This window comes from Trichomycterus rosablanca, chromosome 14, assembly GCF_030014385.1.
Source record: "Trichomycterus rosablanca isolate fTriRos1 chromosome 14, fTriRos1.hap1, whole genome shotgun sequence".
Classification (NCBI taxonomy): Eukaryota; Metazoa; Chordata; class Actinopteri; order Siluriformes; family Trichomycteridae; genus Trichomycterus; species Trichomycterus rosablanca.
This window is the reverse complement of record NC_086001.1, coordinates 17,615,305-17,628,451: the sequence shown is the minus strand read 5'-3', so window position 1 is coordinate 17,628,451 and position 13,147 is coordinate 17,615,305. Positions and strand designations below refer to the sequence as shown.

The following is a 13,147-nucleotide window of genomic DNA, read 5'->3' as shown; positions in this document are numbered from 1 at the left end:
AGAGAGAGGATATTTTCTACCTACAAGAAGAATTTCAGTTTTATCAGCATTTAATGTGAGAAAATTGTAAGAGGACCATGTTCTTAATTCTATTAGACAATCAGAGAGAGATGGAGAAAGAACAGTAGTCGTGAGCACAGTGGACAGGTATAGCTCGGTGTCGTCTGCATAACAATAAAATTAAATGTTGTATTTCCTAAAGATACAGTACGTCCATTGGAAAGCAGGTAAATTATAAATAGTAGAGGCCCCAGGACAGAGCCCTGAGGGACACCACTAGTAACAGGAGTTACTGTGAACATACTGTACACGTCTAGAAATGTATGAAGAAAACCAATCAAGCACAGTAGCACTAAGACCAATATATGCTAGCCGATCCAATACCTTTTATTTTCAATTCACTTCCACTATTAACTGATAGCATTCACTTACATCAGGCTCTAAACCTCCTGGTTCTACCCACCATTCACTCCACTATAGAAAATCACATTATTTCCCAGTAATAGTTTAACCTAAAGATTTATACTTTTATTATTACTATTTACTTATTAATGTTTACTGTGTAATTAAATACCTATTAATTACACAGTATAATTCATTCATGGCTAACCATTTCTCCCCAACACTCACTCACTCACTATATTTTATATTTTTATATTTTAGCTTGTTTGGTACAATCTGATGAGTCACACTTGTGTCCAAGTGCTGATAAATGTGCAACGCAGCTCCAACACTGTGAGCATCATTTCTGTAAAATGTGAATGCGCTGGTGTTTTTTAAGATTACTCTGTATATTAAAACTCTTTCCACACTGTGAGCACTGATACGGTTTCTCTCCAGTGTGAATGCGCTGGTGTATTTTGAGAGCACTCTGTCTATTAAAACTCTTTCCACACTGTGAGCACTGATACGGTTTCTCTCCAGTGTGAATGCGCTGGTGTATTTTGAGAGCACTCTGTCTATTAAAACTTTTTCCACACTGTGAGCACTGATACGGTTTCTCTCCAGTGTGAATGCGCTGGTGTATTTTGAAATGACTCTGTATATTAAAACTCTTCCCACACTGTGAGCACCGATATGGTTTCTCTACAGTGTGAATGCGCTGGTGTTTTTTGAGATTACTCTGTCCATTAAAACTCTTTCCACACTGTGAGCACTGATAAGGTTTCTCTCCAGTGTGAATGCGCTGGTGTGTTTTGAGAGCACTCTGTTGATTAAAACTCTTTCCACACTGTGAGCACTGATATGGTTTCTCTCCAGTGTGAATGCGCTGGTGGATTTTGAGCTTACTCTGTATATTAAAACTCTTTCCACACTGTGAGCACTGATATGGTTTCTCTCCACTGTGAATGCGCTGGTGGATTTTGAGATTACTCTGTATATTAAAACTTTTCCCACACTGTGAACACTGATACGGTTTCTCTCCAGTGTGAATGCGCTGGTGTTTTTTGAGATCACTCTGTCCATTAAAACTCTTTCCACACTGTGAGCACTGATAAGGTTTCTCTCCACTGTGAATGCACTGGTGTATTTTAAGCTTACTCTTTGTATTAAAACTCTTTCCACACTGTGAGCACTGATAAGGTTTCTCTCCAGTGTGAATGCGCTGGTGGGTATTGAGATTACTCTGTGAAATAAAACTCTTCCCACACTGTGAGCACTGATACGGTTTCTCTCCACTGTGAATGTGCTGGTGTATTTTGAGCTCACTCTGTGTAATAAAACGCTTTCCACACTGTGAGCACTGGTACAGTTTTTCTCCAGTGTGAATGTGCTGGTGTATTTTGAGAGCACTCTTTGTATTAAAACTCTTTCCACACTGTGAGCACTGATATGGTTTGACTCCAGTGTGAATGCGCTGGTGTCTTTTCAGATCACTCTTTTTATTAAAACCCTTCCCACACTGTGAGCACTGATACGGTTTATCTCCAGTGTGAATGCGCTGGTGGATTTTGAGTTTACTCTGTGTATTAAAACTCTTCCCACACTGTGAGCACTGATACGGTTTCTCTCCAGTGTGAATGCGCTGGTGTATTTTGAGATCACTCTTTGTATTAAAACTCTTCTCACACTGTAAGCACTGATACGGCTTTACTCCAGTGTGAATGTGCTGGTGCCTTCTGAGAACACTCTGACGATTAAAACTCTTCCCACACTGTGAGCACTGATACAGTTTCTCTCCTGTGTGAATGCGCTGGTGTATTTTGAGAGCACCCCGGGTACTGAAGCTCTTCCCACACTGTGAGCAGACGTTTCCTTCTTCCTGTGTGGGACTGAGAGAGGTGTTAATGCTGACAGTACCAGAGGACGTTTGCTGATTACTGGAGCTTCTGGTGGGCGTCAGATCCTCATGTTCAGTCTTAATCTTCACCAGAGTCTCATATTTATCATGGTTGCAGCTCTTGATGTGATTGGGGAGCTGATGTTGGGATGTAGAGGAACGTGGACACGAGGACCAGCAGAAATCCTTGTTCAGTTCTGAAGCAGAAAATAATCAAATACATTTATAACATTATAAATAATCAAATATAACATTAAATATAACATTAAATATAACATTATAAATACTAAATACATTTATAACATTATAAATATTAAATACATTTATAACATTATAAATAATAAATACATTTATAACATTATAAATAATAAATACATTTATAACATTATAAATAATCAAATACATTTATAACATTATAATCAAATACATTTATAACACTATAAATAATCAAATACATTTATAACATTATAAATAATCAAATACATTTATAACATTATAAATAATAAATACATTTATAACATTATAAATAATCAAATACATTTATAACATTATAAATAATCAAATACATTTATAACCTTATAAATAATCATATACATTTATAACATTATGAATAATAAATACATTTATAACATTATAAATAATAAATACATTTATAACATTATAAATAATCAAATACATTTATAACATTATAAATAATAAATACATTTATAACATTATAAATAATAAATACATTTATAACATTATAAATAATAAATACATTTATAACATTATAAATAATAAATACATTTATAACATTATAAATAATAAATACATTTATAACATTATAAATAATCAAATACATTTATAACATTATAAATAATCAAATACATTTATAACATTATAAATAATCAAATACATTTATAACATTATAAATAATCAAATACATTTATAACATTATAAATAATAAATACATTTATAACATTATAAATAATCAAATACATTTATAACATTATAAATAATCAAATACATTTATAACCTTATAAATAATCATATACATTTATAACATTATGAATAATAAATACATTTATAACATTATAAATAATAAATACATTTATAACATTATAAATAATCAAATACATTTATAACATTATAAATAATAAATACATTTATAACATTATAAATAATAAATACATTTATAACATTATAAATAATAAATACATTTATAACATTATAAATAATAAATACATTTATAACATTATAAATAATAAATACATTTATAACATTATAAATAATCAAATACATTTATAACATTATAAATAATCAAATACATTTATAACATTATAAATAATCAAATACATTTATAACATTATAAATAATCAAATACATTTATAACATTATAAATAATAAATACATTTATAACATTATAAATAATAAATACATTTATAACATTATAAATAATAAATACATTTATAACATTATAAATAATAAATACATTTATAACATTATAAATAATCAAATACATTTATAACATTATAAATAACCAAATACATTTATAACATTATAAATAATCAAATATATTTATAACATTATAAATAATAAAATACATTTATAACATTATAAATAATAAATACTGTTAGTAATTGTTAAACTGAGATCTGATGCTAAAGTCCTGTAACGTGATTCATCCTGCATTCATCATTTCCTTCTCACACTGATCTGCATGAGCACAATACAAGCTTTCACTGTATGATGCTTCATCCCAGGTTCCTCTGATTCTATTCAATCCAAATCTTATTTTACTCAAGATAAAAACTATCTTACTGAGTTCATCTTTATCTTCAGGTTCTTCCTTCTTCACAGGCTTCATCTGGAAACCTCCACACTGTTGGTCCTCTGGGGTGAGGTGTTCCTCAGAGGTGACGTGTTCCACAGGGATTAAAGATCCTTCACCTGAAATTCATCAATATCTGAAGAAGAAACTCAACAACTGGAGGAAACTGAAGGTTGTGGGTTTAGTTACCACAAATAAATACTATTTAGATTTAATCCAGATTGGAGTGTATCAGCACTTCTACACAGGACAGTACGGTACAGGTTCTAATCCCACTATCCACATTCTCTTATTATTTCTACTATACTAACCACACTGTACTGTACCAACATGGCAAATTGCTCCACATTTACTTACAGAAGTAACTTCCATCTTCTTCCTCCTCCTTTTTTATTAGTTTCTCTTTGATTCCTTCATTTTGTAGATCTATGGGGGTGACGTGTCCCTCTTCTGCTGACTGCATTATTAAAAGATCTGACAGGCAGACGGACAGATAGACAAATGTACTTTATTCCCTATTAAAGAGAAATCCAGGAATACTCTTTCAGACTCTTTAACTGTTTATTTTTAATGCTGTGAGGCTGTAAACAGAGTGAAAATGTTGAAACTATTGTGGGACTGAGCAGCATCAGACAGAAAAGACTTCTAATATAACTTTTTGGGTTGGTTTCACAGACAGGGATTAAGCCTAGTCCTAGACTACACAGCATTTTGAATGGAGATTCTCTATTTAAAGCTAAATGTAGTCCTGGACTATAAGCCTTAATCCCTGTCTGGGAAACAACCCTTTGAGTTTGGTGGAAGTGGTTTTGTGGCCCAAAGTGAAATTATTAAGTCTGATGTTCTTTACATCTAGTTTCTCATCCACTCCCAATAACAGTGCTCTACTAATACTTTTAACTTTTACTATAAACCTGTAAAACAACCTGTAAACAAAGCTACAAGAACTCGCTGTTTGTATCAAACATTAAAAACTGTAAACAAAGCTGAAAATGTGACGCGTTTATATCAAAATGTTAGATTTAATAATGAATGAACTCTGAATCTGTTACAATCGACTGATTCATCGGTTCAATGAATCGGTTCATCAGTACTGAATCATGTGTGCTGCTAACAGTTAGCGGAGCAGCTAATAGTTTGTGTGTTTAAATAAAACTGGAGTTAAAGCTCCTCAAATCCTCACAGTGATGTTTTATTATGAACTCTAGTTTTATTATGAATTAGAATGTGGTTATAATTAAATATAAGGGTTATAATTAAATACATATTTTACTTACAGATGAGGCTCTACAGTACAAAAACAGCAGCTTCTTGTTCTTCTTATGATGTTTAATGGCGGTTGGCAGAACAACTTAAGACGCACCAGCGCCACCAACTGGACTGGAGTTGAACAGCAGCTTAGCAGTAAAACATCTCCATTAGCCCTGTATCTCTCAACTACAGTGTTGGGGGGAACGCGGTACAGTAACGTGATTACTTTTTATCTGTAATGAAGTAATGTAACGCGTTACAGTTACATATTTGTAATGACATTACAGTTACTGTGATGAGGGATCAGTCGTTTGCTAACGAACCGATTCTATTGAACGACTCTTTGAAATTAACTAAAGGAACCGAGTCGCTCTTCTAGTATAAGGACAAATAATTAAGGAATAAACTTGTTTAATGATGTTAAATTTGATTGGTTCATGGCGTTTGTGTTTTAAAGCAGAAACAAACACAGGCACATCTCTGTACAAGAGAGGATTTTTCTGAAACTAAATAAATAAACTAAATAAATGGAATTTGTTTGTAGATGTGATTCCAGTATACAGTATTTGTTTGGGTTTAGAATGTACCGTGAAAGTAAAGTAATGAGGAACGAGATTACATTTTCCAGGAAGTAATGAGTAAAGTAATCCCATTACAATTTTAGTTAAGTAATGAGTAATGGATTACTTTTTTGAGTAACTACCCCAACACTGCTCAGGTAGCTTTAGAGAGCACTACAGTCAGTCCTAGACGTTCTTCCAAGCAGTTTCTCTAATGTCATGTTTTGTTTTCCAACTCACACATTCACACTAGTAGAAGCTTAAAAATAACACTACAAACCAACTAGTCTATAAGCACAAGAGGATTCATCTTTATAGACGGTGCTGTTTATGCTTTTACACTTTAAAAAATGGGAAGTTTTTTTTATTACAACAAACACAACGGCAACAATTAATAATTATAAAAATAAAATAATAATAATAATAATAATAATAATAATAGTAAAAGTATTAACTTTAAAAGTCAGTTGAATGTGTTTTACTGTAGTAAGAATGAAAGTATGAGCTGATCTTTGTCTCATTGTGTTGCTTTGATGAAGAAAAAGCCGCTGGGTCAGTGTGTAACAGGAGGTTTGGAGTGAAGGTGGGTGTGTGTGGATAAAAGCATCCAGCAACTGGTATTCCCAGGCGGTCTTCCATCCAAGTACTAACCAAGCCTGACCCTGCTTAGCTTCCGAGATCAGGTGTTCTCAGGGTGGTGTGGCCGTAATCGAGAGAGCTGTAAACAAGCTGCTTCTTGTAGACGTTCGTCGTTCAGCCTTTCACAAAGAACAAAGACTCATGATGATCGAACAATGCAACACTGTTCAGTCCACAGCCCTCCATTCACACCTTCTCATGTACATTCTGGTGGAGGACGGTTCATTATTTGCTAAGTGGAAATCATCTAAAGACTAGAATTTTGGAGTGTAGACCTAGAAGTGTTAAAGTAAGAGGTTATTCATTTATGAAAACTTAGCATTCTTAATATGAAGAATTTTTGCAAACACCATAAAGACCAGGGTAAAATTCTTCCACTTGAAAGTAAAAGTTGTTCTGTGTTTATTGTAGACAGTTGTGTTAATGTACGGTTTGGTTATATGGTGTTACCATAGAAGTTGATATCGCGAGATCTGGATGCGAGGTAGCGCGTCTGGGTTTTGGTGGTTGTATGGTGTGATGATACGTGCTGGATACCTCCGTGAGACCTGTTATTAATAAACACTAGTTTTGGATTTAATAAACGTCTCTTTATTAACATGGTGTCAGAAGTGGGATGTCCTTCGCAGTAACGAAACGTTAGATTCACACAGAACCTATAACTTACAAGCTGCGCGAGGAACGGAGGTGAATAAATCGCGAAAATGGCAGACGGATTCAGACGTCCCGACCCCCTCGTTTTTGACGGGAATGTGGCAGACAACTGGCGCAGGTTTGAACGAGAATATGACATATTCATCGCCGCTGCACACAGCGATAAACCTGCTAAGACTAGAGCATACATACTCCTCAATCTTGCGGGACCGGAGGCAATAGAAAGGGAGCAGTCATTCACATACGCAGCCGCAGTCATGGACGGAGAAAACGTCATTGCACCTGCGGAATCCCGGGAGGATCCTGACTGCCTTCTCAGAAAATTTAGAGAAATATGCAACCCGGAAACAAACGTGATAATGGAGAGACACAATTTCAATTCTCGATACCAAAAACCAGCTGAGACAGTCGAATCATATGTGAGTACACTAAAAAACCTTGCTAAAACATGTAACTTTGGTCCATTGCAAGATGAACTCATTAGAGACAGACTGGTCGTTGGTATTAGTAATGACAGTGTTAGACGCTCCCTGCTCAAGGAGATGGACCTCACACTAGCTAAGGCCATACGGATATGCCAAATAAGTGAGCTCACTGACCAACACTCAAAAGCTCTCTCTGCCCCTAGGCATATTATAACTGCTAATGTAGACACTATGCAAATAAAAAGAAGCAGCAAATCCAAAGGCCAGTTAAAATACAAACCCAAACAAGAAAGCTCAATCTCAAACTGCAGCAACTGTGGTGGTACGCACTCTGCCCAACGTTTCCAGTGCCCTGCTTACGGACAGCAGTGTCATGGTTGCGGGAAATACAACCATTTCAAAAAGCTGTGCAGATCCACGAGAGCTAGTAAATCAAGCAGGCAAGTGAATCAACTGTCAACTGAGACTGATTCTGACAGCGACACTTTTGCAGTTGAGGGTCTTTCAATACTAGAAGACTGCAACATCAACACAATACACACTGACAACTACTACAAAAAGGAAGGACATTGCACTGTTATGGTGAATAAAAAGAAACTGGAATTAAAAGTCGATACAGGGGCCAAATGCAACGTCATCTCCTTTAATACATACAAATCTATCAAACAATGTGAACCAATTTACAAATCAAATAAAACAGTCAAACTCATTGCTTTCGGTGGAACCGTGATCGAGTCAATGGGCACAGTAAGTTTGCAATGCGAACTCAATGGGCAGTACCACATATTAAAATTCCAGGTTATACATAATGATGCACAGTCCATATTAGGCTTGCAACACAGCCTGAGGATGAAAATTGTTACCTTTAGCAAGGAAGTATACCACATAGATACTGCTCAGGATGAAAGCATATCACAAAGAATGTTTCAGGAATATGCAGACTTGTTCACAGATGAACTTGGTAAATTACCAGTCACTTATATCATGAAACTAGATCCATCTGTGACCCCAGTTGTAAATCCACCTCGCCGTGTTCCAGTGGCAATGCAGGAAAAGGTAAAATGTGAACTCCAGAGAATGCAGGATCTAGGAGTGATTGAACCAGTTGATGAGCCCACAGAATGGGTTTCTAATATGGTTGCCACTCATAAAAAAGACACAGATGATGTTCGTATATGCATCGATCCACGAAACCTAAACAAGGCACTTATGCGGCCCCATCACCCCATGCGCACCGTAGAGGAGGTGGCAGCCCAAATGTCTGGTGCCACCGTTTTTTCTGTTCTCGATGCCAAATGCTCATTCTGGCAGATTAAATTGGATGACATTTCTTCTCTCTACACCACATTCACAACTTCTTTTGGCAGGTTCAAATTCCGTAGGATGCCCTTTGGCATTAATACTGCCTCTGAAGTTTTCCAAAGAACTATGGAACAGATATTTGCCGGTTTCCCATGTGCCATAATTGAGAAAAACCTAAAAACGAGAAAAACCTAAAAAAAGTTCTGGACCGGGCAAGAAAAGTAAAGCTCAGACTCAATAAAAACAAATGTAAATTTGGGCTCAGGGAAGTGAGTTACGTAGGACATGTTTTTACCGAAACCGGTCTCAAAGCTGATTCAACAAAAACAGAAGCGATCATCAAAATGCCCTCTCCAGAAGACAAAGCAGCCTTGCAACGCTTTTTGGGAATGATTACCTACCTGGGTAAGTTTATTCCAAACTTGAGTGAATTAACAACACCACTGCGCCAACTACTGCACAAAGATGTGGTCTGGAGCTGGACGCAACACCAACAGGATGCTTTCAATAGACTTAAGCTACATGTAACAAGTCCACTTGTGCTCCACTATTATGATGTCACAAAACCAGTAACGCTCACCTGTGATGCATCCCAACACGGTTTAGGAGCTGCCTGTCTCCAAGATGGCATTCCAGTGGCTTTTGCATCACGTGCACTGACCGAAACAGAAGGGAGATATGCACAGATTGAAAAGGAGCTGCTTGCAGTAGTCTTTGCTTGTCACAAATTCTACGACTACATATATGGCAAACCTGTCATAATTGAAACTGACCACCAACCCCTGGTTACAATCCACAACAAGCCTTTTCATGCAATCCCTGCACGCCTCCAGCGTATGATGCTGACACTCCAAAAATTCAATCTGACCTTGACATACAAAAAAGGGAAAGACCTCTACCTCGCTGATACTCTCTCACGGGCGCCAAGACATGATGTTAGCCTATCAAAAGAGGAAAAGCACGAATTTGAGGTTATGTCGGTGCAATTAATATCTCCCAGGCGACTTGATGAACTGCGTGAACACACAGCCACAGACCCTATTCTACAGACAATTATACAGTTGATCAAAAATGGATGGCCCAGGCGTATAAGCAGAGTGCCTCCAGGGGCCAAACCATATTTTAACTTTCGTGATGAACTCACTGTCATAGACAACATTGTCATGCGAGGGAACAGAGCTGTCATCCCAGCTACACTGCACTCAGAATACGTCAAGGCACTACACAAAGGCCATCCAGGCATGGAATCCACAAAGAGGAGGGCGAGAGAATGTGTATTCTGGCTTTCAATAAATGAGGATGTAGAGAACGCCATACAAACATGTGGTGTTTGCAACAGCATAAAACCGCACCAACAAAAAGAACCATTAAAATTACACTCAGTCCCCGATTTGCCCTGGTCTGTTGTAGCTACAGACATATTCGAGTGGGAAAGCCACCACTAACTTGTACTTGTGGATTCGTACTCAGGCTGGTTCGAAATTGACCAACTCAGCAGCATATCCTCGCTTTGTGTGATCAACAAACTGAAACACCATTTCTCTGTACATGGCATACCACAAAAGCTGTATTCAGACAACGGGACTCAATTTACAAGCCAGATATTTCGTGACTTTTCCAGATCATGGGACTTCGCACATGTAACGAGCAGTCCTGAATACCCTCAGTCCAATGGTCTCAGTGAAAGGGCTGTGCGGAGCGCAAAGAAACTGATGGAGACAACAAAAAGGGATGGAACAGATTTTTACCTGAACCTATTAAGTTTGCGAAACACACCTAGAGACAAGATCCTGGGTTCTCCTGCACAAAGACTACTATCACGGCGGACTCGAACAGTCCTACCAATTTGCAAACACTTGTTAAAACCTGCAGCAATATCCACGGCTGTCATTAAAGCCCAGCTAACAAAGAAGCGTGAGACACAGAAACGTTGGTACGACAAATCCAGCAAACCACTACCTTCTTTGATCCCAAATCAAATAGTGAGACTCCAAACACAAAAGGGATATGAAAACATGGGCATTGTCAGGAGAAAATGCAATGAGCCACGATCGTACATAGTCGAATACGAAGGAAGAGAGTTTCGACGCAACAGAAAGCATCTCATACCAGTGATGGAATCACCACCGCCACAATTCTCAGAGTCAAGCACACCTACAGGCAAACAGGACCAACCTCAACACACACACCAACATGCAGGGGTTAACCCAGATACGGAACGTGCACATCTAGAACAAGATCAAGTGCCAACCGAAGTACAAAGGAACCCCAGCAGAGTTCTACATGAGACTCAGGAAGAAAGTGCTACTCAGCATTCCACGTCCACATATATAACCAGATCCGGTAGAGTTTCCAAGCCAAACAAAAAATACCTGGACTTAGAATGAAACTGCATTTAAGACACTACCACAGGAATACTAACGCATGGTGTAAATAATTGTCACACTTTGTTACTTAAAATGTATAGCTATTCAACTGAATTTGAATTGTTGGCTAAAACAAAAGAACCTGTGTTGCACCAAAGTCAAATGTGGATGGGACACTTTGGTTAAACATATTTTATTCTTAGGTAAACTTAGATTGGCAGTTCCATAAAAAAGTTGCACAATAAGCTTACAAGGGAGGATGTAGACAGTTGTGTTAATGTACGGTTTGGTTATATGGTGTTACCATAGGAGTTGATATCGCGAGATCTGGATGCGAGGTAGCGCGTCTGGGTTTTGGTGGTTGTATGGTGTGATGATACGTGCTGGATACCTCCGTGAGACCTGTTATTAATAAACACTAGTTTTGGATTTAATAAACGTCTCTTTATTAACATTTATTAAAGTAGATTAAACTTGAATAAAGAACAAAAACAGATTCAGATCTGAGGTTGGTACATTACACCACATTACATTTGATGATTAATGATCATATTCATACCATCATGTACATTTGATAATTGAAGTAGAACAGTTCTACTGTATATTTGAAAATGAAACACGACTTCAGTCACAAAAACGTAACTTCTGTGTGACCGTACTGGTGTCTATTAAAAATGCTGCTTCCAGTAAAACTTCATCCGCACTATAAGCAGCAATATGGGTCATCCTCTTATGTGAATGCGCTGGTGTGGTATACTTAAAAGATATTCCTTTCACTAAAGTTATTTTCAGTGAACTGTGATACGACCTCTCTCCTGTGTGAATGCGCTGGTGTTGTTGGAGAACATAATGTGCAATAAAATACTTCCCACACTCTTAACAGTGATGTAGTTTATCTATGTGAATACGCTGATGCTGTTTGAGATTCTTTTCATGAGCAAAAATCTTTCCACACTCTGAGCAGTGATACAGTTTCTCTCCTGTGTGAATACGCTGGTGTACTTTAAGGACACTACTTTGAGTAAAACTCTTTCCACACTCAGTGCAGTTATATGGTTTCTCTCCTGTGTGAATACACTGGTGTTTTTGAAGGGTACTATGTTCAACAAAACTGTTTCCACACTCTGAGCAGTGATACGGTTTCACTCCTGTGTGAATACGCTGGTGTTTTTGAAGGTAACCCTGTTGAGCAAAACTCTTTCCACACTCTAAGCAGTAATATGGTTTATGTCCTGTGTGAACACGCTGGTGTACTTTAAGAGCACTACTTTGAGCAAAACTGTTCCCACACTCTGAGCAGTGATACGGTTTCTCTCCTGTGTGAATACGCTGGTGTTTTTGAAGGGTACTATGTTCAACAAAACTGTTTCCACACTCTGAGCAGTGATATGGTTTCTCTCCTGTGTGAATACGCTGGTGTTGTTGGAGATTACTCTGCGTAGTAAAACTCTTCCCACACTTTGAGCAGTGATATGGCTTCTCTCCTGTATGAATGCGCTGGTGTTGTTTGAGATTACTCTGCGTAGTAAAACTCTTCCCACACTCTGAGCAGTGATGAAAGCAACAGAAACGAAGTAAGAAAGTCAATTCATTAGCATTACTATTAGCATTAGCCATTAGCATTATTACTACATTAATACCACAATAAGTAATAAAAACATTAAATTCACTTCACGTCTAAGTGAGAATCTGGATTCAAAGAACATCAGGATGAAATACTTATAAATACTGCAGATCTTAATAATTAAATAACTATAAATAACTTGATATAAATAAAGATATAAGAGATCTGACTTTCTCAACATCAGTCCTGCACCAAGCAAATCTAATCCAGTTCATGACAGGACTAATAATTAGCT

General features: G+C 37.0%; 1 protein-coding gene across 1 annotated transcript; it reads right to left on the bottom strand.

Moving 5' to 3' along the window:
- Positions 1-593: 593 nt before the first annotated feature.
- On the bottom strand, positions 594-12,353 carry LOC134326498 (zinc finger protein 658B-like; the record flags this gene model as incomplete). Its single annotated transcript, XM_063008676.1, has 2 exons — positions 594-2,117; positions 12,205-12,353. Coding segments are annotated over 2 exons (1,524 nt in total), but the record flags the coding sequence as incomplete, so codon positions are not given.
- Between the last annotated feature and the right edge of the window lie 794 nt (positions 12,354-13,147).